At 49.2% G+C, this 21,444-nt stretch overlaps 2 protein-coding genes across 2 annotated transcripts; both read right to left on the bottom strand.

Annotated features, from left to right (window-relative positions):
* Nucleotides 1–1,975: 1,975 nt before the first annotated feature.
* Prss50 (serine protease 50) lies at nt 1,976–7,966 on the bottom strand. Its single transcript, XM_035443825.1, has 7 exons — nt 7,825–7,966; nt 7,574–7,743; nt 6,427–6,432; nt 4,955–5,151; nt 3,761–4,048; nt 2,612–2,774; nt 1,976–2,212 (listed from the first exon to the last, which is right to left on the bottom strand). The coding sequence occupies exons 1-7, from the start codon at nt 7,964–7,966 to the stop codon at nt 1,976–1,978; spliced, it is 1,203 nt and encodes a 400-aa protein (XP_035299716.1).
* Nucleotides 7,967–9,715: 1,749 nt separating this feature from the next.
* Prss46p lies at nt 9,716–21,187 on the bottom strand. Its single transcript, XM_027414768.1, is given in 5 exon segments — nt 9,716–9,970; nt 14,418–14,608; nt 15,594–15,853; nt 16,041–16,218; nt 21,103–21,187. Coding segments are annotated over 5 exon segments (969 nt in total).
* Between the last annotated feature and the right edge of the window lie 257 nt (nt 21,188–21,444).

Raw genomic sequence — 21,444 nt, 5'->3', positions numbered from 1 at the left:
CCCACATCCAGACAGGCTTCTGTCCCACCCTTTCTGCCAGGGGCAGAGGTGACTGTGACTGTGAGGGAGTCAGGGACCGGCAGTTTGAGATGGTAGGACTGAACAGGTTGTGTGTGAACCCGTAAACATGGAGGAAGGGCTGACAGGGAACTGGTGACATGAGAGATTCTCTGACATAGCTAGACAGCAGCCCTGATAGCAAGGAAATTGCTTCAAGCTTGGCAGGAATCTGTTCCTGGCTGCCAAAGTGGAAGAACTTTGCCACAGCAGTGTGAAGATCTTCTGCCATGTCCCCTACTAGAAGCATCTCTGCCAAGAGGACTATTAAAATGCCATTGAGGGGCTGACTCTAGAGAAGAGAGATGTATGCAGTGCTTCCAACATCAAAATGAGTAGCTCTGACCAGAGGTGGGGACCTTCCAGGTGGGAAGCCTGCTAGAAGGGTGTCTCGAAGAGATCTGTCAATAAAGCTGGGTGCCTGCTCAGCCCCAGACACATAAAACTCCATCCTGAGATGAACTCCACCCCTGTCCCATGCTTTGCCAAGCCCTGGAGGATTCCTGTGGAAGGTGACACAACAATCCGCAACCTATGTGCCTCAGACAAGCCTGAAGTTCTCTCCCTGACCCCTATCCCAGACTGAGACCAAAAAAAAGGGGGGGAGTGGGGTGGGGTGGTGGTGGGGAGCTGGAGAGATGGCTCAGCAGTTAAGAGCACTGACTGTTCTTCCCGAGGATCCAGGTTCAATTCCCAGCACCCACATGGCAGTGCACAACTGTCTGTAACTCCTGTTCCAGGGGATCCAACACCCTCACACAGACATACATACTGGTAAAACACCAGTGCACATAAAATAAAAATAAATCATTAAAAAAAAAAGCCTAGAGGCCGAGGAGCAGTGAGAAGCAGTTGCAGCCACTCCACCCCACTAAGTGGCCTTGGGTCGGGAGGGAGACCCCTGAGGCTCCTCTGAGCTCTCCTCCACTTGACCAACCACATGCTCTCAATAGGTCTTTGGTCCTGGGACTCACGGGAATCTTCCTGACAAGGTTCCACATCAACATCCCACAAGGAGAAGCATGCCAGGCTGACAAGGAAGGGGCACTGAGGGGCAGAGGGTCACAGGAGGCCCCCATCATAGAAGTAGATGAGTACCCTGACTACCCACGTGCAATTGGCTGACCTTCTGGCTCTAGTGCATGGGCTTCTCATTCATAGAGCTGGCTGGGGTCCTTCTCCCCAGACAGACCACAGTCCCTCTGTGTGGCAAGGCAGTGGACATCCAGAGGGTCAGAGGCCACTCAAGGTCACTCAGAGCAGCAGCTGGTGCAGCCTGTGGAAAGTGTGTCTGTTCTACTTTTTTGTACCGGAGCCCCCAAGTCAGAAGCAATGCTACAGGGTCTAAGTACTCTATGGATCTTTGATGACAATATTCTGGAGAGTTCCAGCCACTGGCCAGAAGGCAGTCAAGAGCAGGGAGAGAGTTGGGAGGGGTAGGCGCACACCTTTAATCCCAGCACCGGGAGGCAGAGACACTTGGATCTCCGAGTTTGAGGCTAGCCTAGTCTACAGATTGAGTTCCAGGACAGCCAAGGCTGCACAGGGAAACCCTGTCTCCAAAAAGCAAGCAAACAAACAAACACAAAAGATCAGGCAGAACCCAATTCCCACTCAAGTCCTACAGAAGGAACATGTCACTCTATATCTAGGAGGCTGGGAGGGATGTCCCAGCACCCCCAGCTTTAGCCCAGGTAGTACATCCCAATCTTCCCCCTGCCCCTTCACACACCCCTCTACTTTCTGCAGGAGCCACCCCAAATCTTTAGAGGCCTACACTTTTCAGTATCAGTGCCCCACACCGTTGTGTACACCTGCTTCCCACTAGAGCGGGCTCAGAAAGAGGAGGCATGGGGAAAAGAAGTGTTTAATCTCTGCTAGCCTCTGCTGATTGCCACACCCACAGTGGCACTCAGTGTCACAGAGTGCCAAGAAGGCTGAGGAGCAGAAGGAAAGCCAGGAGCAAGGTCCTGGAAGGGGCTGTAAGGTCCAGGGCCTCCCCACTAAGGCGGTCCCAGATCCACGGCTGGAAGGTGGAGACCTGCAGAAAGATGGGTGGGGCCTCACTCTTCTTGCAGCCTGGGCCCCAGCTCATCATTCCCACCAGGTACCATGTGCCATCCGAAGAGCAGACCAAGGGCTCACCAGTTAGCTCCTGAATGGAGAGAGGAAGTTAAAAGGGTCAGGGAGGTGAAGCCACGCCTAAGAGAGACAACCCCACTCGCCCAGGGTGTTTGGCACCAGATTCTTGGCATACCCTCCAGGTATGAATACAGCAGCTCCTGACCCACCATTTCCTCCTCACAGGGGCGCTCACCACTCCTTAGCTCCACACACGGCTCCCCGCCACTTCCTTTCCATCCCACCCAGTCCACCCCTTTCTAGCCCCTACATCCCTGCCCTCACAGGCCCTCTCCATCCTTTCCCCCTCCCCCCACCCCCGCTTATATTTCCCATCCTCCCCATTCCCCTTCTCCACAGCCCTCAGCTCTGCCTCCTGCACCCCTCCACCCCTGGGCCATCAGAACACATGAACAGGGGAAGAGGTCCTCACATAGCAGAACTTTTCCCTGTTGTCATCTGAGGCACAGATCATCTGAGAGTTGATGATCCGGACCAGAGAGGGGATTCTGGAGAACTTGTGGTAGAATTGCTCACATTTCCTGCTATTCATGATGAAGACGTCCTTCTCCTGAAGGGTTTGGAACTGGGGCCACCTGTCTGTGGGACAGGTCTCCATTCAGGTTTAGCCACTGGTTGCGGCCCACAGCCACCAGCTCTGCCTCTTTTGCATAGTGGCCACAGAGAAGTCTCCATGTCTGAGGTATTTTGTCCCTCCAGCCAGCAGGTCCCAAAATTGCCCCCAAACAGAGGTGCTGGGACAGACAGTCCACACGGATTGGCTCTGCTAGTCGTCTTCCAAGTGCCTGCCATGCTCTCTGGGACAAAGCCTTCCCTTTCAAAGCCATCCCTAGAGCCTCCTCATTAACCTTTTCCAGACACTCTCCACGGATAAACCACCCCACCCCCACCCCACCCCCACCCCACCCCCAGCACTATCTTCCATCCCACCCAAAATGTGTCTGAGCTCCTGGGAGACAGGAAATGTCTGATCACTCCCAGAGAGGTCACAGAGTGGCTGTTTCAAGGGCCAATCAGATCCTCAAGGGTGCATTGTAGCTCCATAGAGGGAGTAGAGAATCCCAGAACCCACCAGAAATGGGCATGAGAGGACATGTCTGTCTTAAGGACCTTGCTCCTATACTGGGATGACAAGGGATTGAGGGCCACTGAAGGGAAAGGACGTGAGTGGACCCTGTGTGACTCAAGCTGTATCTCTTCTGGGAAGCATTTTGAAGACGCGAGGACCCATTCTCTTGAACTCTATTTGCCAATGCCCTAGGTTTGTGTATGGGTGACAAGCAATCATTCTGGAACCTCCTTGCCTTCAAGAAAGTTCTGTTTACATATACTGGCTTGGTCCTGAGGCTTCAAGGGCAATAATGACCATGACATGTTCACTGACAAGACCCTGAAGAGGGAGGAGACTTCAGAGATGAGAAACCCAACAAGAAAGTTCCTGGATGAGTCAGCTCCTTAAAGAAGGTACTCTAGAAATGTCCATCCATGGGGCACCCCAGCCTCACCCAAGTCCTTTTTCCCCCCACCATGCACCCTGGGCTGCGGGGGGTGGGATACTGACTCACCATTAACCTTGGGATATCCCCAGCCTGTCACGGTGCAGATAGAATTGTCGTCCACCACATATTCCAGGCCAGGCAGGCAGATGGGCCACACATATTTGCTGTACTTGAGCCCCCACTGGAGTTTGAGGAGGCCGATGTCATTGGTCCGGCCGACCCAAGACCAGTACCGCTTGGCTTGGTAGCCACTGTTTACGATGATCTGATGTACTGGCACATCGGTGCTGGTTGCTGCCGTCTGGTTAATCCATGGACTCCCCACCCTCACTGTGTAGTTAACACCATGCCTATGGGAAGAGGGAGGGGGTGGGGTGTCTTCCATCAGCTAGGCTCCTGCCTCACACCCCAACCTGGCCCTCCATACCACTGTGGCCCTCTAAGCAGACCCAGGCAGGCCACCCTGGGTTTCAAGGCCCCCAGGGTCTATTCCTCATGACAGGGCACTGCACAGAGTATGTGATTCTCTTCATTGTGTGGAGGAGATAAACGGACATTCCAAGAAGTGTCGCAGCCTGCTCTGGGATGTACCCTTAGGAAGTAGAGCTGGGATGTGCGCTCCATTTCTGCTAGCCAAACTCTGGGTTTTTATCCTGTGTTGCACCTTAGAAGAGTTACCAGAGTCCCTGTGCAATGACCATGGCCCAGATCGCAAGCCATCTTCCATGGGATACCCCTTGAACCCACTATGTCGATCCTGAGCATGTCTTCACTGGCCAGTCCTCAAGGGAAACATAGACACTACTCTCAGGAGTTCCCAGGCCACAGAACATTGGAACGCCCATCCTTTTGTCCCCACAGGATTTGTCTGTCTTCTTGTCTCTAACCACCCTGACAGGTTCTAAGTCAGGGCCCCTCTTAGAGGAGAGCTAGAAACTATTGATTGACAGAAGGGAAGAGGACTGACTGGGAGCAAAGAGGGTGGAAAGGAAAATCTAGGGTCTTCTGAGCCTCCTTACCTATGGATGACTGCACAGGACTGAAGGGTATGTAAAAGGGCAAAGGGTGGGTACATGCCAAAAGCTGACCCCCAGGAAGGGATCCATGAGACTCAACCCAGAGCGAGGATAAGGCTGGGACTAGTGTTGTGAGCTCCACACAGGACACAACTGCTACTTGATGGGTCACCTGGAAGACTGACTAGGCCTCCAGAATTCCAGAGGCCTGTCCACCCACCCACCTGGGCCCCAACTCACAGGGTCAAGCAATGGGCCACGGTCAGCACCCACTGGGAAGCAATAAGGGTGCCAGCACAGATATGTATGCCGTTAGCCTGCACGCTGACCATCCATGGCCACCGCCGAGTCATGGCTTCTGGGTCCCTGAGAGTAGGGTCTGCCTCATGGGAGGAACCACAGACTAGAGGAAGAAAAGAGCCTGATGAAGCAATAAGCTCACCCAGCACATGTTGTGACTATGTCCCCATTCCTCCCTGTCCAGCCTCTCCAGCCACTCACCTGTACCTACCCACCCTTTTCTACTTGTCAGTATGGAATGACAGCATCCGTCCATGGATACCTCCAGCTGCAGAAAAGCCTCAGCTATATCCAGATACCTATTTCCCTGTCCCTACAGCTTGAGCCCCAGAGCACCCCAGTAACCAGCCAGAGGTTCACAAATGCACCTGGATTCCTATCTGGTTACATGTTGTTCCCCCTACTTGAGCCAGTGTGGACCCTGCCCCTTTTCTGGGAATCCTCTTGTGATTCATGGAGATAACCGACCCAACAGTAAAACAGACTGTGTGAGGAGCAGGCATATCCCAAAGAGGAGAGCAAAGTGGCAAAAGCCATGGAAGCTTGCTTGGCCTCCTTGGGACTCAGGGGATCCAGCCCAAAGTTATATCACACAACGGTGTAACAGTAGCTACGTGTCTGTAATACCAAAGGCTGGTGAGAATTCTAGGCCATGATGCACCCTCCTGAAGAGGGGCGTGCCGACTGCTGAGGGCACTTGGGAAACAGTTTTGAAATTGAAGATGGGGTTTAGAGAGATGGCTCAGCTGTTAAGAGCACAACTACACTAGTTGGTGTGGCACATGCCTCAAATCCCAGGACTCAGGAGGCATAGGATCTCTGTGGGTTTGAGGCCAGTCTGATCTACAGAGTGAGTTCCAGGATAACCAGAGCTACACAGAGAAACTCTGTTTCTAAAAATAAAACAAAACGAAAAACACCGACTGCTCTTCCAGAGCACAGGAATTGGGTTCCCAGCACGCATGAGGTGGCTGGCAAACACCTGTAGCTCCAGTGTGGGGGATCTGGTGTTCTCTTCTGGCCTCCAGAGGCATCAGGCACATACACAGTGCACATCCGTGCATGCAGGCAAAGCGCTATATGCATAAAAGTAAAATAGAGGAAATTGAAGGTGCCCATATCTAGCTTCCACTCAAGAATTTTTTTAAACGAGTCAGTGGATTATGAAATCAAGTAAATGGGTCATGACTGGCATGTTTACATATTTGTTTATATATTTGTTTATTCATTTGTAGTGCTGGGAGTGTGATTCAGGGCCTGGTAAATGTTATCCGTGTGTTCTGCTTTCTCTCCGTCATTCCTGTGTGAATGGATGGATACACACACCCGAGTGTGCACGTGGAGGTCAGAGGATTGTGAGCATCCTCACCACTCTCTACACTATTCTCTTGATACAGGGCTTCTCACTGAACCCCAAGCTAGTCTGGCAGCCTCCTCAGCCAGGGACCAGGGTCCCAGCAATCTCCTGTTTCTGCTCCCCACCCCTGACTCCCCCACCAAGTGCTGGGTTACTGGAGCATGAGGCCACACCCACTCAGCTTTTACATAGGTTCTGGGGTTTTCTATCAGATTCTCATGTTTGCTCACATGGTAAGAGCTCTTACCTACTGAATGATCTCCCCAACCCATCACAGCCTTTTAAAAGACACTCGACACTCGGCATGTACCACACACAGTAGCTTGACTTTTTGAGGCAGTTAAAGTGAATGCATTGAATCCCAGGATAACTACTACTCACGTGGGCCTTAACTACAGAACCCTGCTCATGTGACAGTACACCGGTGCACTGGTTAAGTTTCATTGCCAACCTGACGCTGCACAGAGCCATCTAACAGAAAAGTCTAATCAGATTGGCCTGTGAGGAGTTCAGAGCAGGGGGCTTTGGATTATTAACTCATGTTGGATGGCACAGCCCCATGTGAGTGGCCCTATCCCCTAGGAAAGTGGTCCCCATCTATATAAGAAAGCTAGCTAAGCATGGTCCTATAGAGGGAGGCGGCCAGCAGCCCTTCCTCCACAGTTTCTGCTACAGGTTCTCGCCCTGGCTCTCCCCTGTGATGGACTGTGACCTGAAAGTGTAAGCAAAATAAAGCCCCTGCCCCCAGGTTGCTTTGTCACACCAACAGCAAGGCAACTAAAATACCAGGTGTGCCTCGCAGACCCCACAAGAAGTCTCACCCAGCCCTCTTGGAGTTGTGTTGTGGGCTCTGGGCTGGGAACCTGAGACAGGGACAGAGAAGCTTCTGGCTACCAGCCAGCGCTGGGTACCCCATCACCACCGGCCTCCTCACCACTCTCCCCACCGACTTTAACTTTCCTTGTCCCCTATTTACCTCACCACCATGGAGAAAGCCTGTAAGCCCTGAAGGCAGGACCAAGGCCTGGCCCAACCTTCGGTGCTCAAGAAACATTGGTACAAGGACTTCCCCTTCCATCTACTGTCCCCTGGGTCCCTGATGCCTTCACCCTTCGACCTCAGGGATCCAGAATCCGTCAGAGCTCTCTGACCTCTCCTGCCCAGTACTCACAGCGGAGTTGGCTGGGTTTCGTCTCGTGAACGGACCCGGCAGTCTTCACCGCAGCGACCCCCGCAGTCGTCGGTGGAGCGGTGGTCCCTGGAGTGTTGGCCTGCCGGGGAAGGCGAAGCCAGTCTGAGGGACGGGTGGCTCTGGGGTCGGTCGGGACTGTGGTGGACAGCGCCCCGGGGGATTCGCCTGTGGCCAAGCAGCCTGCGGAAGGTCACGAGGCGGTCAGAGGCGGCCCGCGGTGTGGGCGTGCAGGGGAGGGCGCCGGGGAGCGGGTGGGCTCACCTGCCGGCCACCGAGGCAGGAGCAGCAGCAGCAGCAGCAGCAGCAGAAGGGCGCGGGCACGGGTGCGGCTGAGAGAGGCCCCGGGCCCACGGGGACCCTGAGGGGCCTGCCCACCGACCCCTGCCCAGCACCAGGGCTCCATTGCGCCGCTAGGTTCCTCCGCAATGGCGCCCCCCATCGGGCGCTTTGCTGCCCTGCCTGCGTGGCGCCCCCTGGGGGCCATTGGTTGGGGCGCTCTTGCCGAATGGCGGGCAAATGGTGCCTGGCTCCTGACTGGTGTCTTTTCCTCAAACTTGTGGGCCCTTTCTCCGGGTCACTTTGCTTTACCTCAGCTAGTTCCCGAGCTTCCACGCTGCCTCCACCAGCAGCGGCAGCGAGAGGAAGGCCAAGCCCAACCTGCCAATCCTCCCCTCTGCTGCTGGCGTCCCTTGAATGCTGACAGCACAGGCCATTGTCTTAGGGCACCGAGATGAAGCAAACTAATGTGTTCATTGGGGTCTCACTGTGTAGCCCAGGAGGATGGCCTCAAAGTGACAGCAACCCTGCCTTGGCCTCCCAAGTACTGGGGAGAGAGGTGTGAGCCACCAAGCTTGGCTTCAGTAACAGTTTTTGAAGGCCGCACCCTGTGAAGCGGTGTGCTTTCTAGATCTCCTTACTGAGAATACGGGGCCCTGAGGGAGAAGCGATGGTACCCGTCAGTCAACAGTGAGAGAGAAGGTCACTGCTGAGACATTTGAGGAGCGTGTTGATGGCTCAGCAACACAGTTAATACATTGAAAAAATAATGTGGAATACTACTGGAAGCTTCCGTGCACGGATATTGGAAATTTTCAGTCTAATACACAAAGTGAAAGTGGCATCAACATTTTCACTTTTGCCAAAGTCTACGCTCTTGGGAGAAACACCTGAGCAGGTAATTTAGTGCTCCAATCCCAGATAAAAGCAAACAGTGCTTCTGTGCCTCTGATCTCCCAATGGGAGCAGGGAAACTGCTGCTCTGAGCTGACAGACCTGAGGTCACTGATGGAGGTGAGTAAAGCCACCCAGGAGCCCAGGATACAGTCACTTCACACATCCCATTCAGGTGCCCACTTCACCCACCCTGCCAGAGAGAGAGGAGGAACCCACTGGGATCTGGAGCCACTCGGGGGAAGGCTGGCTGAGGAGGTCACAGAATTTATATGTCACAGAACATGGCCTGTGATGTGGCCCTGGGAAGTCTCCTAGAAAGAAGTTAGCCCATGCAGGAAGGCCGGTGGAAAGACAGTCTCAGAGACACAGGGAAGGTGCCTTGGGAACTGGGAGATGCCGAGTGCTGGGTTCACAGAGCAGCGACTTCAAGTTCCAGCCAGCAAAAGAGGAAACTACAGACTAGAGAAATGGGTTTGTAGTTAAGAGCGTGTACTGCTCTTGCAGAGGGCCTGAGTTTGAGTCCCTACCCAACATGGGGTGGCCCACAACCAGCTCCAGGGGAAATCGGACACTCACCTCCACAGGCACCTACACTTACAGACATATACATGAAAGTAATTTTTTAAAAGGAAACTACAAGGGGAACAAGGGAACAACCTCCCAAGATCACACAACACATTATGACAGACATGGAGTAAAACCAGCAGAGGAGACTCAGCTTGAGAAACAGCCAGGTTTTATGATGGGAGCATTCTAAAGGGCTTTGGTCAAAGTCAACAATGTTATAACTTGAGATGGCTCAAAAGGTTCAGAGCAGCTTCATTGAACAACCGGGGGACAAAACCCACAGTGGGTGTAGGACCCTTCCCCAAAGTCCCTCTGTCCTGAAGTCCTGTTCAGCCTCCGGCGTCCACTTCTGAGGACACAGCAGAGAGGAGGGAGAAGTAGCCTCTGGGAATGACTGTTGTAGAAACACAGCTCACAAGAGCCACAGGGAGCCCAAGGAAACCAGCAAAATGTAGCTAGTGAGGATGAATGGGCTCAGGAAGGAAGGGACAGCCATGCTGGCAAACCTCATGTCAACAATCTGCCTCTTGACCCACTTGGTGAAATGGGAGGTGCTGGTATAGATGCTTGGGAATCCGCGACGACCACAGCCGAAGTTCCAGCTCACCACCCCCATCTGGATCCAGGTTTTGTTCACCTGGCAAACCAGGGAGCTGCCAGAGGTGTCCTGCAGGGGAAGAGGATGGGGGAGGCTTCAAGTAGCAGCAGTATTTGCTAGGGTAGGCTTTTGTTGTCCCAAGAATGATACCCACCTATGAACCTGTAATGTGACATATAAATTCTGTGCTAAGTTCCAAGCTTGGGACCACATTGGCCTCTGCATTGTTCTGATAGCTCTCTGACTTTTAAGCCCTCCCAAAGTCCTGGTGGGCCTCCAGGGTACGATTGTTGACCTTTCCCACGGCCTTGCTTACAGGGGGGCAACCAGCACCCCTACTTGTGTGCACAGACAGGTGAATGCAGAAAAGTAACATTTACAGTGCCATACACCAAAAGGTAATAGTGGGTTTCTTACAATTTTTAAATTCTCTTTTTATGGATTTGCATTGCCATCCAATGATGGAGTATTCGCCTAGGATGCATGGGACCTTGGACTCTATCTCCAGCATAATGAAAAAAAAAAAGCCTGTCTATATTCCTCTGCAACATTTGAAACTTCATGAACCAGGGAAAGAGTTCAGTATATTTATTTTTAACATAATGCAAAAGATTCCCAGGACATGATGTTCTGAAGAGTATAGAAGACAATTAAGGAAACTAACGATAACGATCTGCCTAAGGACAAGAACGGAGACCTCCACTAATGCACAGAAATGCTGTTGTTTGCTGGTTGTAGTGGTGTGTATGCTTGCTTGTGTGGGGGTATGTGCGCACATGTGTACAAGCTTTCATGTAGAATCCCAAGGCTTATGACTGGAAGCATCTCCGTCACTCCCACCAAATCCAGTGCCTCCCCACCCCCGTCCCATATTGCCAGTCTTATGAGCCAGCTTGCTCTAGGGATCCCATGCCTATACCATCTGAGGCTGGAATTATGCACAGCTTTTGCAGGTTCTGGGGATTCATACCCTGGTTCACACAGTTGGGCAACAAGTACTTTAACCTCTGAGACACTGCCCTATTCCAAAAACAGCATCTTAATTGTATGTGTGAGAGTACAGGAAAGTTCCTTGAAGCTCCAAACTTGAATGGGGAGTGTGGACACTTTCTTTTGGTGTGAAAACATGTATATATTTCAATGGGAAAACGAAAGTTAACCTTCAAAGACTTTACAGTGGAAAGAGAAATTAAATCTATAATTAGATGTAGAAGCAAAAAATGCCACATATTGCAAAGCCCATAGATGTGGCCTAAATGTTGCAAATTTTAGTTAGGGACTTCAAGAAGTTTCATCATCAAACAAAAGAAGGAAAATAAATTATTCATTAACATCAACAATCATTTGTCCATGAACATCAGGCTCAAAAGACTTGAAAAAGAATTAGTAAAGATAATTCATGTATTAGAAAGTAAAGAAATCGTTAAATTGGGAAATGAAGCTGGCAGTGGGGATGACACACAGAATTACCCCGTGGCTTGGATAAGAATAGGGAAGAGAATCTGTACCCAGAAAATGCTCTCTCCCAGAACCGTAAGACTGCTTACAACTTCTATTTTATGGATTTAAATCTGATTGAGGTGAATAACTTCTAAGAAAATGCAAATGATTCAGACTAATTCAAAAAGGGTCAGCGGGCCAGTGGGGTGAAAGCACTTGCAGGCAAGCCTGAAGACCCTGGGACCCACACAGTGGGAGGAGAGAACCAACTAATAGAAGTTGCTCTCTGGGCACCATAGCATGCATGACTCCACCACACACAAACAAATAAATGTAATTAAAAAATTTAAGATTGAAGCAGTGATAGGAAATCTATTGACCCAATAACTATGTGTAAAACAACTTAAAATAGTGTCTAAGAACAATCCCTCAACAGGACACATGTCTGTCCACATCCTCCTGGCAACTTTAATCCAACCTTCAAAAAGGACATAATTTCTGATACTTCAGATGTTCCAAAACATGAACAAATTATTTCCCAACTGAAGTTATTTTCCATAGTTCTCATGCTAGAACTTAACAAAGAGAGTGACTTATTCTAAACACCTTTAAAAAGATTTGCTTATTTTATTTATGTGTATGAGTATTTTGCTTGCATGTGTGTCTGTGCATTGCATATGTGCCTGGTGTCCTCAGAAGTGGGTTCCAGATCCCCTAGAACTGGGGTTATGGATGGTTATCAGCCACCATGTGGGTGCTAGGAAAAAACTGGGGTCCTCTGCAAGCACAAATGCTCCTAACCACTGAGCCATCTCTAAACTTCTTCAACTGGACCCTGGCCTCACTGGAGTGAAAAGGGCACTATGGTTTATTCTACCTGACAACTACTTGTTCCCAGAAGCCAGAACTTTCCCTGGACCTTACTCCAACCTAGAGCCCAGCAGTGTTTGCTGGATGTAAATAAACTAAACCCAACTAGCTGTTTTTCTAGAATGCTGGAAAATCTAGATAATGTTAACAGGTACAAATGCAGCTAAGTTAAAGCCAGAGCCTACATTGTCACTTCACTTAGATTTGTGGGTAAACGTCCCAAAGTCCTAGAAGCAGCAGCAATCAATGTATTCATTTCTTTTCACAGACATTCTGTCAAGCATTAAAAATTTTTCATTTAAATACTGGGGGGGAGGCGTCTGTACATATGTTTCTCTTATTGGTTGATGAATAAAACACTGTTGGCCAATAGGGAAGCAAGATAGGCAGGACTAGGAGACAGAGAGGATTCTGGGAGGTGTAGTCACCATGTAGGATGCGAGCGGAGTAACAGGCCCGGACCCTTTCTCCAGTAAGAGAAGACCACATGGAAATACTTCGATTATTAGAAATGGGTTATTTTAGACAGAGATAGCCAATAAGAAGCCATAGTCAACAGCCAACAGCTTTATAACTAATATAAGTCTTGCACATTCATTTGGGGCAGAGAAGGGCGGTGGGACCTAGCCGGGCCAAGAAAACCTCACGTTACAATATACTTTTTGGTATATAAACCTTTGGTTCAAGAAATAATTATCTTTTTTTTCTAGCAAACAAATATGTTTTCTTATAAAGAATATTGTTGTCTCCCAGAAGAGTTTGGTCTTTTAAATTCAGGAGAGTCAGAGATAAGTCAGAGAGAGTCAGGACTTCAAGAGATAAAGCATGTTCTCAAGAAACTATGAACTGGCTTTTGGGGAGATGGCTCAGCAGTTAAGAGCATTTGTTGCTCTTGCAGAGGACACAGGTTCAGTTCCCAGTGCCTACCTGGAGGCTCACAAACATTTGTATGTAACACCACTTCCAGGGGATTTCATTCCTCTCTGGTCTTTATAAGCACCAGGCATGCACACAGTACACAGACACATATGCAATCTAAACACCTATATGTAATATAAATAAAATATTTTAAATAAAAAATGAAGTATGCGCCGGGCATTGGTGGCGCATGCCTTTAATCCCAGCACTCGGGAGACAGAGGTGGGCGGATCTCTGTGAGTTCAAGGCCAGCCTGGTCTACAGAGCGAGTGCCAGGATAGGCTCCAAAGCTACACAGAGAAACTCTGTCTCAAAAAATCAAAAAAAAAATGAAGTATGCATCTCAAAAACAATATTGACTAGAAGAAGCAAGTGGTTGAAGCTTACGGATGATCCCACTTGTGCAAACGGCCTGCCGGTGCCTATTGCAGACCTGCAGGTATGTAGCTAATACTCAGGAGCATTAAAACGGCTTGTAGAATTGGGCATGGTGGTGCAAGACTTTAATCCCACCACTCCAGCATGCAGAGGCAGGTAGATCTCTGTGAGTTCAAGGCAAGTTTGGTCTAAATGGTGAGTTCTAGGCCAGCCCCGGCTACTCAGTGAGTTCTTCTTTAAAAAATAAAAATAAAAATAAATAAACACAAAGAGTTGTCTAATAGCAGAGACAAAAAAACCATGTCACCCTTGTGGTGTTTTGAATGGGAATGGCCTCCATAGGCTCATGTTTGAATACTTCCTTTGGAAGGATTAGGAGCTGCGGCCTTGTTAGAGCCTCACCACCATCCCCAGTGTGTTCTTTGCTTCTTGTCTGTGATTCCAGATGTGAACGCCCAGCTGCTGCTTCAGAGACAGGCCTGCCTGCCAACTGCCACCAGCCCCTGAAGTGATAGTGATAGACTGCCATTCCTCTAGAGCCATAAGCCCCAGATAAACCCTTTCTTCTGTAAGCCCCAGTCACAGTGTTCTATCACAGTCATTGATAACTAACTAATACAACTTTTTTTTTCCATACTAGAAAATGGAAACTTGCAGGGCATTGGTGGAGCATGCCTTTAATCCCACTACTCAGAAGGCAGAGGCAGCCTGGTCTACAAGAGCTAGTTCCAGGACAGCCTCCAAAGCCACAGGAAAATCCTGTCTGGAAACTACCGCTCCCCCCACCCCCCAAAAAAGAAAAGAAGATTGAAACTCAGACTTTTGTGCTGTGTCTCTGATGGCCACATGAAAAGGAAAGCATGACCCCCATACTGTCTGCTCCCCACCCTGCCTGCATGTTATTCCACACCTGACAAGTGTCCAGGCCCCATTCAGAGCTCGTACACAGCATGTCATTCCCAATGAACTTCTTCTGGTTCTTCTGCAGGAGGAACTGGTACCGATGATTGCAGATTTCATTGTTCACGATCCTAACAGCCAAGCCCTGGAGATTGTAGGGAGTCTTCGGGACCACTACAGAGATGAAGATCTAGTCATGACCTCAACCTTGGAACCTATCTCCAACTCAGAGTCATTTATATTTATTATGCATGTGAGAGTCAGGGTCATGTCCGGAGATACTCATTCATAAAAGCTGCAGTTTGCTTTTCAAAAATGTCCCCACTCATTAAGAAAGTTAAGCCAAGAACTGGGGATGGCACACACCTTTAATCCCAGAACTTGGAAGGTGAAGGCAGGTGAATCTCTGTGTTCGAGACCAGCCTGGTCTACAGAGTGAGTTACAGGACAACCAGAGCTATGTAAAGAGACCCTGCCTCAATAAAACCAGAAAACAAAAAAAGCTAAACTAGTCTCCCAGGGGCATGGAGTGAAAGCCAGGAATGAATGAGAACAAGGAGACATCCCCAACCATTCAGGTTCTGTAAGAATAAGTGTGGGTGCCCTGCTCCTGGAAAAGGTGGCCAGACCCTAGAGGCTAGAAGTGGCGCCTACTGCCTACTAAAAGGTTGGCAGGACTCCAGATGACACCAACAGGGCTGCACCTCTAAGCATTATGGGTGCATATTGACTAAAGAGGCCACCTCGATGCTTCAGACCATATGAGGTCAAAGTCCTCAACGTACCTGCTGTCACAGGTATGAATAGCCAAAGACTTGGTGTAGGATATAACTTAACTTTGGGGGTTGCTGAGGTGGCTTAGCAGGAATGTCAAGCCTGATGACCCAGGGACCATATGATAGAGAGAGGTCAATTCCTTGAAGGTTGCCCTCTGGCCTTCAAGTATACACTGTGGCAATGCACCCACATACACACATATGTAATTAAAAAAAACAATAAATAATTTAAACTTTGGAAACTGAGGTCCTCTCAGGACTCTCGCCTCTACTCGAATACTGCGTATGTCTTTGGGCATATGAATGTGCTCAGGAAATGCTGGCAGATGACAGTAGATGAAGAAGAAGTGACCCCATGACAGCGCTCTGCAGGGTCAGGTGTCCTGAGACCTCTGCTCTACTGCACTTACCTTTAGTCTTTTCTTGTCCCCACCCGATGACCCAACACATGGTGCCAATGGTTGGCTTGAAATTGATGGTGGGGAGACAGATTGGCTGGATGAGGGGGGACCAGGCGACAGGATACTTGAGCTTCAAGATGGCGATGTCGTAAGATATTTGATTGCTGAACTTCTCGTGAATCACAATGCTAGTTAGCAGGAGCTCAGAGCTGTTGTCCGGGAGGTTCTGGACACCCACCTTCACGGTGTAGTTAGCTGGATCTTTGGATCTGCAGGCCCAGAGAAGCAGATCACCAGCAGGAAGGCCATGAATGGCTAGAGAGATAGGGTTCTGAGCACTGGGCTACCTAGGATAATGTCGTCTACTCCCAGATCCCTAGATTCACCACGACCCCCTTCCTCCCACTCTGGGCCTGAGAGCAATGACCCAGGACCAAGATTCCCCCATGGGCTGACCTTTGTAAGCAGTGTGCAGCTGTGAGGACCCAGTGGTGGTGGATGAGGGAGCCGCTGCAGACATACATTCCCAGGAAAAGGATGCTCACCTGCCATGGCCATTTGCCCACTTCCACCACTTTTCCATTTACCACCTTGCAGGATATGTTGGTCTGACCACAGGACCAGAACCAGGGCCCTGAGGAAAGAGGTGAAGAAAGGGATGCAAACGGTAGCCCTTGCTCCACAGGTCAGGGCAGACTGTCAAAGCGTCTCTCAGCCATGTCCCATCTGCACAAGTCAGGGACTGAAGCTACGACCTCAAAAATTGACAACCACAAACCCAGAGGCAGCAGACGACCCCATTATAGAGAAAGCCCCCAGTTGGGTGATGGTGGTGCACACCTTTACTCCCAGCACTCGGGAGGCAGAGGCAGGCAGATCTCTGTGAGTTCAAGACCAGCCTGGTCTACAGAGGTAATTCTAGGACAGCTAGGGCTGTTTCACAGAGAAACCCTGTCTTGAAAAACAAGAAGAAGAAGAAAGAAGAAAGAAGAAAGAAGAGGAAGAAGAGGAAGAAGAGGAAGAAGAAGAGGAGGAGAGGGAGGAGGAGGAGGAGGAGGAGGAGGAGGAGGAGGAGGAAGAGGAGGAGGAAGAGGATCCCCAAATAATGAAACCAGACAACCTGTCTGACACTTGCTTTGAGCTATCACCCCATGACTCATTCCTGCCCATAGTTCACCATATGATTTGGGGAGGAAGAGGAGGAAAGAACCACTAGTGGGGTGAGATAGTCTCCCAAGGGCAAGTGATGGGACCTAGTAGTGTTCAAGACTCCTATTGATTGTATCTAAAATACATGGACAGTGATGTTTTATTGTCCAACTATAGCCATGGCTCATACCCTGGAGACGGGCTCGGCCGCCTCTGGTTGGCCTCAGTAACAGGGATAGGAGGATGAGAGCTTGCATGGATTGGATCTGAGATTGAGATTTTATTTTTGCTCTGCTCTTGTTTTGCTTTTTATTATTTTATTTTTATGTGTATGGGTGTTTTGCTTGTATGTCTGCATACATACAAGAAGCTTTAAGAGGGCATCAGATTCCCTGGAACTGGTGTCACAAACAGTTGTGAGCAGCCTGGCCTGGGTGCTGCCAACCAAACCCCTGACCTCTGGATAAGCAGTCAGCACTCTTAAATGCTAAACCACTGCAGTCCCTGCTTTTTTTTGTTTTGTTTTGTTTTCTTCTTTATTTCTTCTTCTTCTTTTTTTTAATGACAGAGTCTTGTGCAGCCCAGGCTAGCCAACCCAAGGAACCTCCAGGTATATCTCCAAGGATAATAGTCAAATCTTCTTCTTCCTCTCTCTACCTCCTAAGTGCTGGAATTACAGATACCCAGTGAGATTGAGACTTTTTTTTAATGGGACCAGCCTGGATTAGTGTTTAATAATAATTCTTCATTAGGATTTCAAAACTAACAACTGAATACTACAAAAGAGAGAAAGGGAGAATCAGTCTGTAAGTAGCGGCTACAGAACAAGATCAAAGAAACAAGAACTGGGTGTGGTGGCCACACCTTTAATCCCAGCACTGGGGAAGCCGAGGCTGGCCCATCTCTGTGAGCTGGAGGCCAGCCTGGTCCACAGAGTGAAACCCTCTTGAGACTGGAAGGAAGGGAGGGAGGGTTTCTGATGGAGTCTTAAGCTGGTCTGGCTGTTGAACAAGCAATCACTTGTGGTCACTGAGCTCCTCAAACGGGTGGAACTAGATTCAACAGCTACAGCCAAGGCAGCTCTGGGGACCATGGTGGGGATGGTTTGGGGATGATAGGTAACAGTAATATCTACAATAAACTGTATATATTTGCAGAAACATCAAGGAGGTCTTATCTGGTTGAAATCACTGTGGTGTGGATGGAATCTGAGTGCCCGTCCAAGGGTCCGCATGTGAAGAACTGGTCCTCTGGGAGTGATGTACAGAATTGCAATAGATCTTTAAGAGGTGGGGTTTAAGAGTGGGGAGATGACTCCCTGGGTAAGTTCTTGTTGGACAAGCATGAGGACCTAAGTTTGGATTCCAAGCCAGATGGTGGCAGTAACCCCAGTGCTGGAGGACAGAGTCAGGTAGATCCTAGGAGCTCTTCTGGCAGCCAGTCTGACTGAAGCAGGGAGTTCCAAATTCTGAGACCTTGTCTCAGAAAATACAGGGGGGTGGAGTGATTGAGAGGAACACTGTGATGTGAACCTCCAGCCGGCACAGGTGAGCATGTATGCATAGAGGTGTGAGGTCTGGTGGGGGTCGTTAGGTCACTGGGGATATGTCCTCAAAGGACTGTAAGGCCCCACCCAGCCTCTCTGCTTCCTGACTTTACGTAACTACTCATGCCCAGGACAGGCAGTTGCTACCTTCATTAGAGAGCATCTCTCCCAACCCTAACCTCCATCCCGTGTGACAAATCTTTAAACATTGAATTTTGAAAACTGTCAACTAAATATACTTTTCTACTTCATTTGAAGACTGTCTCAGGCATTTTCTTGTTGTTGTTGTTTTGAATGTGTGTGTATGATTTTTTGTTATTGTTTTTTTTTTTTTTGGATGGAGGATTGGTTTTTTGAGACAGGTTTTCACTGTGTAGTATAGTGGCATCTTGCCTTGCCAGTGAACTTGTCATAGTAGCCACACCCTTTGGGCATGGTTTTAGGTGCAGGCGTGACCCCTTTAAGGCTACCTCTGGTCTAGACATTTCAATTCTACCTCTGTTTCAGAGATTTACATATATATATATGTATATAGTTACAAATTTGAGCTCATTGTCCTTGCTACACATCAGTTTTAAGATTGTTTACATTATTTTGGGAAGTTTCAGTCATTGACAATTATGTTTCTGAGAATTACAAGTTATAGTTACCCATGCTTCTTACAATGTTAGTCAGGTTCTATATATGCTCAGAGATATACCCAACATAGATATTTGATCTTCAAACACTTCAAAGACCTACAGATTATGACATTTAAATGTTTTAATGATTTAGAACTCAGCTGACTTGAGACACAATTGCTCCTGACAACACCAAGCTATTCCCAAGGATATGATGAGCACCAATGACACTCCATTTGGAGTTTGTTCTCTTCTTGACTGCTAGCTTCTTGGGCAAAGAACTGCCCCCACCTTGACTGCTGACCTTGGACATGCTGTCCTAACTGGGCTAGCAGGAGATATACTTAAGAGACTGCTAAACCTTGCCAAGTCACGGAAAGACAGTCTTTCAATTTCCCTGCTTCTGTGTTGGTCTGTCAAATACTCTAGGCCTTAGCCAAAGTTGGTTGCCCCAATGTTACTGTAAGACCTTGGGTGACTGTCCAGGTAACCTGCTGTTTCTGTCTTCACTTGCACCTTTAGGAAGTCACATGCTTGCACTTCCTGCCTACCCTAGTAATGTTATTTCCCTTCTCAGGTCTTTGATGAGGTTGTAGACAGTCACAGATAATATCCTTTTATCTTAAATAGGAAATACTAGGTACAAGACTTAGACTTTTCAGATTAGGACAACAATCGGAGTAATGGCTGTCATATTACCCTGGGGCTGGACATGTGGAATGAGTCTATTGCTCATTGTTGCTCTTTCTGGTTGTAGGTCTTAATTTGTGTATGTTTTTACCTTTCCTTCTCGTGGAATATACTTGGCATTTGTTATCATTGTATATGGTTTTTGTATCAGTCTTAAAACCTTCTTCTTTAAACAAAAAGGAGAATTGTAGTGGCTTCTTGTCTTGCCAGTGAACTTGTAGTAGTGGCCACATCCTTTGGGCATGGTTTCAGGTGCAGATAGGACCCCTTTAAGGGAGAGGAGCTTCAGTGCGCTCTCTCTCTCTCTCTCTCTCTCTCTCTCTCTCTCTCTCTCTCTCTCTTTGTTCTTCCTTAGCCACCGAGCCACCTCTTTGTCCTTCCACCTGCAGCAGACACTCAGGGATTCAAATCGATTCCACTTTAGACCTTGGCGCCATTTCTTTTTTTTTTTTTTTTTTTTTTGCGGGCGGCGGGGGGGTTGGGGGGGTTCAAGATAGGGTTTCTTTGTGGCTTTGGAGGCTATCCTGGAACTAGCTCTTGTAGACTAGGCTGGTCTCAAACTCACAGAGATTCACTTGTCTCTGCCTCCCTAGTGCTGGGATTAAAGGAGTGTGCCACCACCACCCAGCCCTTGGCACCCTTTCTTGAAGCTCTAGGCACCATCACTTACAAACTGGATCCTGATACTGTCTCCTGCGTTCATAGGTGGCCACCAGAAGGTGTGTATTGGCTTTGAGGACTTTATTCCTGTACAGTCATAGCCGACTCTCATGCCAGAGACACAGCAGTTAATACCCATGCTTGTGCCTAGGGCTGCACATGCCCTAACCACTCCCAAAAATGTCACTAAGACTTGACAGGGAAGTTCAGGGTAGAAGACTGCCCACTTACTCATCCAGTCCCTCATTCAACAATGCACTGGTTTGGGAGAAAGAGCGTCACACAGTGATAGAAGGAGACAGTACCCAAGATGGGGAATACATTCCCCATTCAGTTATCACCCCAGCTAGCTCACAGTCAGGCAGAAAATGGACAGCCAGCAGGTGACCTGAGGAAGGGCTCCTGCCACAAAATCTGCCTTTCTCAGGAAGAGCCTGCATATCCTCTGCCACACAAATATTTTCACTCCCAAGGCATCTGTTGGAAACTGCTCTTGAGTCCTGGTTCTCCCACTCACAAATCACTAAAGCTGGACCCAGGTTTCCTGTGTGAAACAAAGACTCCAGCACAGTGTCGAGGTGTAAACTGTGTCACCAGGGGACACTCAGGACAAGCTCATCCATTCCACGGATGTTAGTCTGTTCCCATTTTTGTTCCTTCATCTGTTTGTGGTCACCCTGAAGACTGGAGATGGCCCCACACTGTGTGGGTCATATGGGTCCTGAGAGGTCATAGTCCCAACAGTGCTGTACCCATCCCAGCACTGACAGGTGGTGGAGGCCCTGCAGGCATGAGGACAGCCGACGTAGACACCAGGCTGTCAGGCCCCTCCGTGCTTCTGTCTATGCCTTACCTTCCACGTAGGGCAGATTGTCAAACCTGGGAGAAGAAAGTGGGTGCGGGAGAAGGCTCTGAGGATCCACTGATCCACACGCCATAGCAAAGAGACGTCCAGCCCTTACTGTTCCTTAGAACAAGATGGAGCATCTCCATGGTGCGAGGATTCTAGAATTCAGTTGTTTATTCAGGAGTGTTGAGAGAAGGTCTCTTCCCTAGGGTTTGGGGCTCACCCTGCTGAAGCAGCTTCAAGAGCCTGCCACAGCCATGAAGGGAGGTTATGGGACACCTCCGTGGAACAGTGTTTCTGGGGCTCAGCACTGGGCCTGCAAACCATGCCTGGTCCACTACACCATTC

Source organism: Cricetulus griseus, chromosome 4 (assembly GCF_003668045.3).
Source record: "Cricetulus griseus strain 17A/GY chromosome 4, alternate assembly CriGri-PICRH-1.0, whole genome shotgun sequence".
Taxonomy (NCBI): Eukaryota; Metazoa; Chordata; class Mammalia; order Rodentia; family Cricetidae; genus Cricetulus; species Cricetulus griseus.
The sequence above is the reverse complement of the archived record's forward strand: the minus strand, read 5'-3'. Positions and strand labels throughout refer to the sequence as shown.

What these genes read in the sequence shown, in the direction of transcription:
- Prss50 (XM_035443825.1), bottom strand. Translation starts at nt 7,966, where the DNA reads ATGGAGCCCTGGTGCTGGGCAGGGGTCGGTGGGCAGGCCCCTCAGGGT. An exon ending in TATCCCAAGGTTAATGGTGA is followed by an intron (nt 2,775 to 3,760) that starts GTCAGTATCCCA and finishes TCCCACAGACAG; the next exon opens with GTGGCCCCAGTTCCAAACCC. An exon ending in ACAGGGAAAAGTTCTGCTAT is followed by an intron (nt 2,213 to 2,611) that starts GTGAGGACCTCT and finishes CTCTCCATTCAG; the next exon opens with GAGCTAACTGGTGAGCCCTT.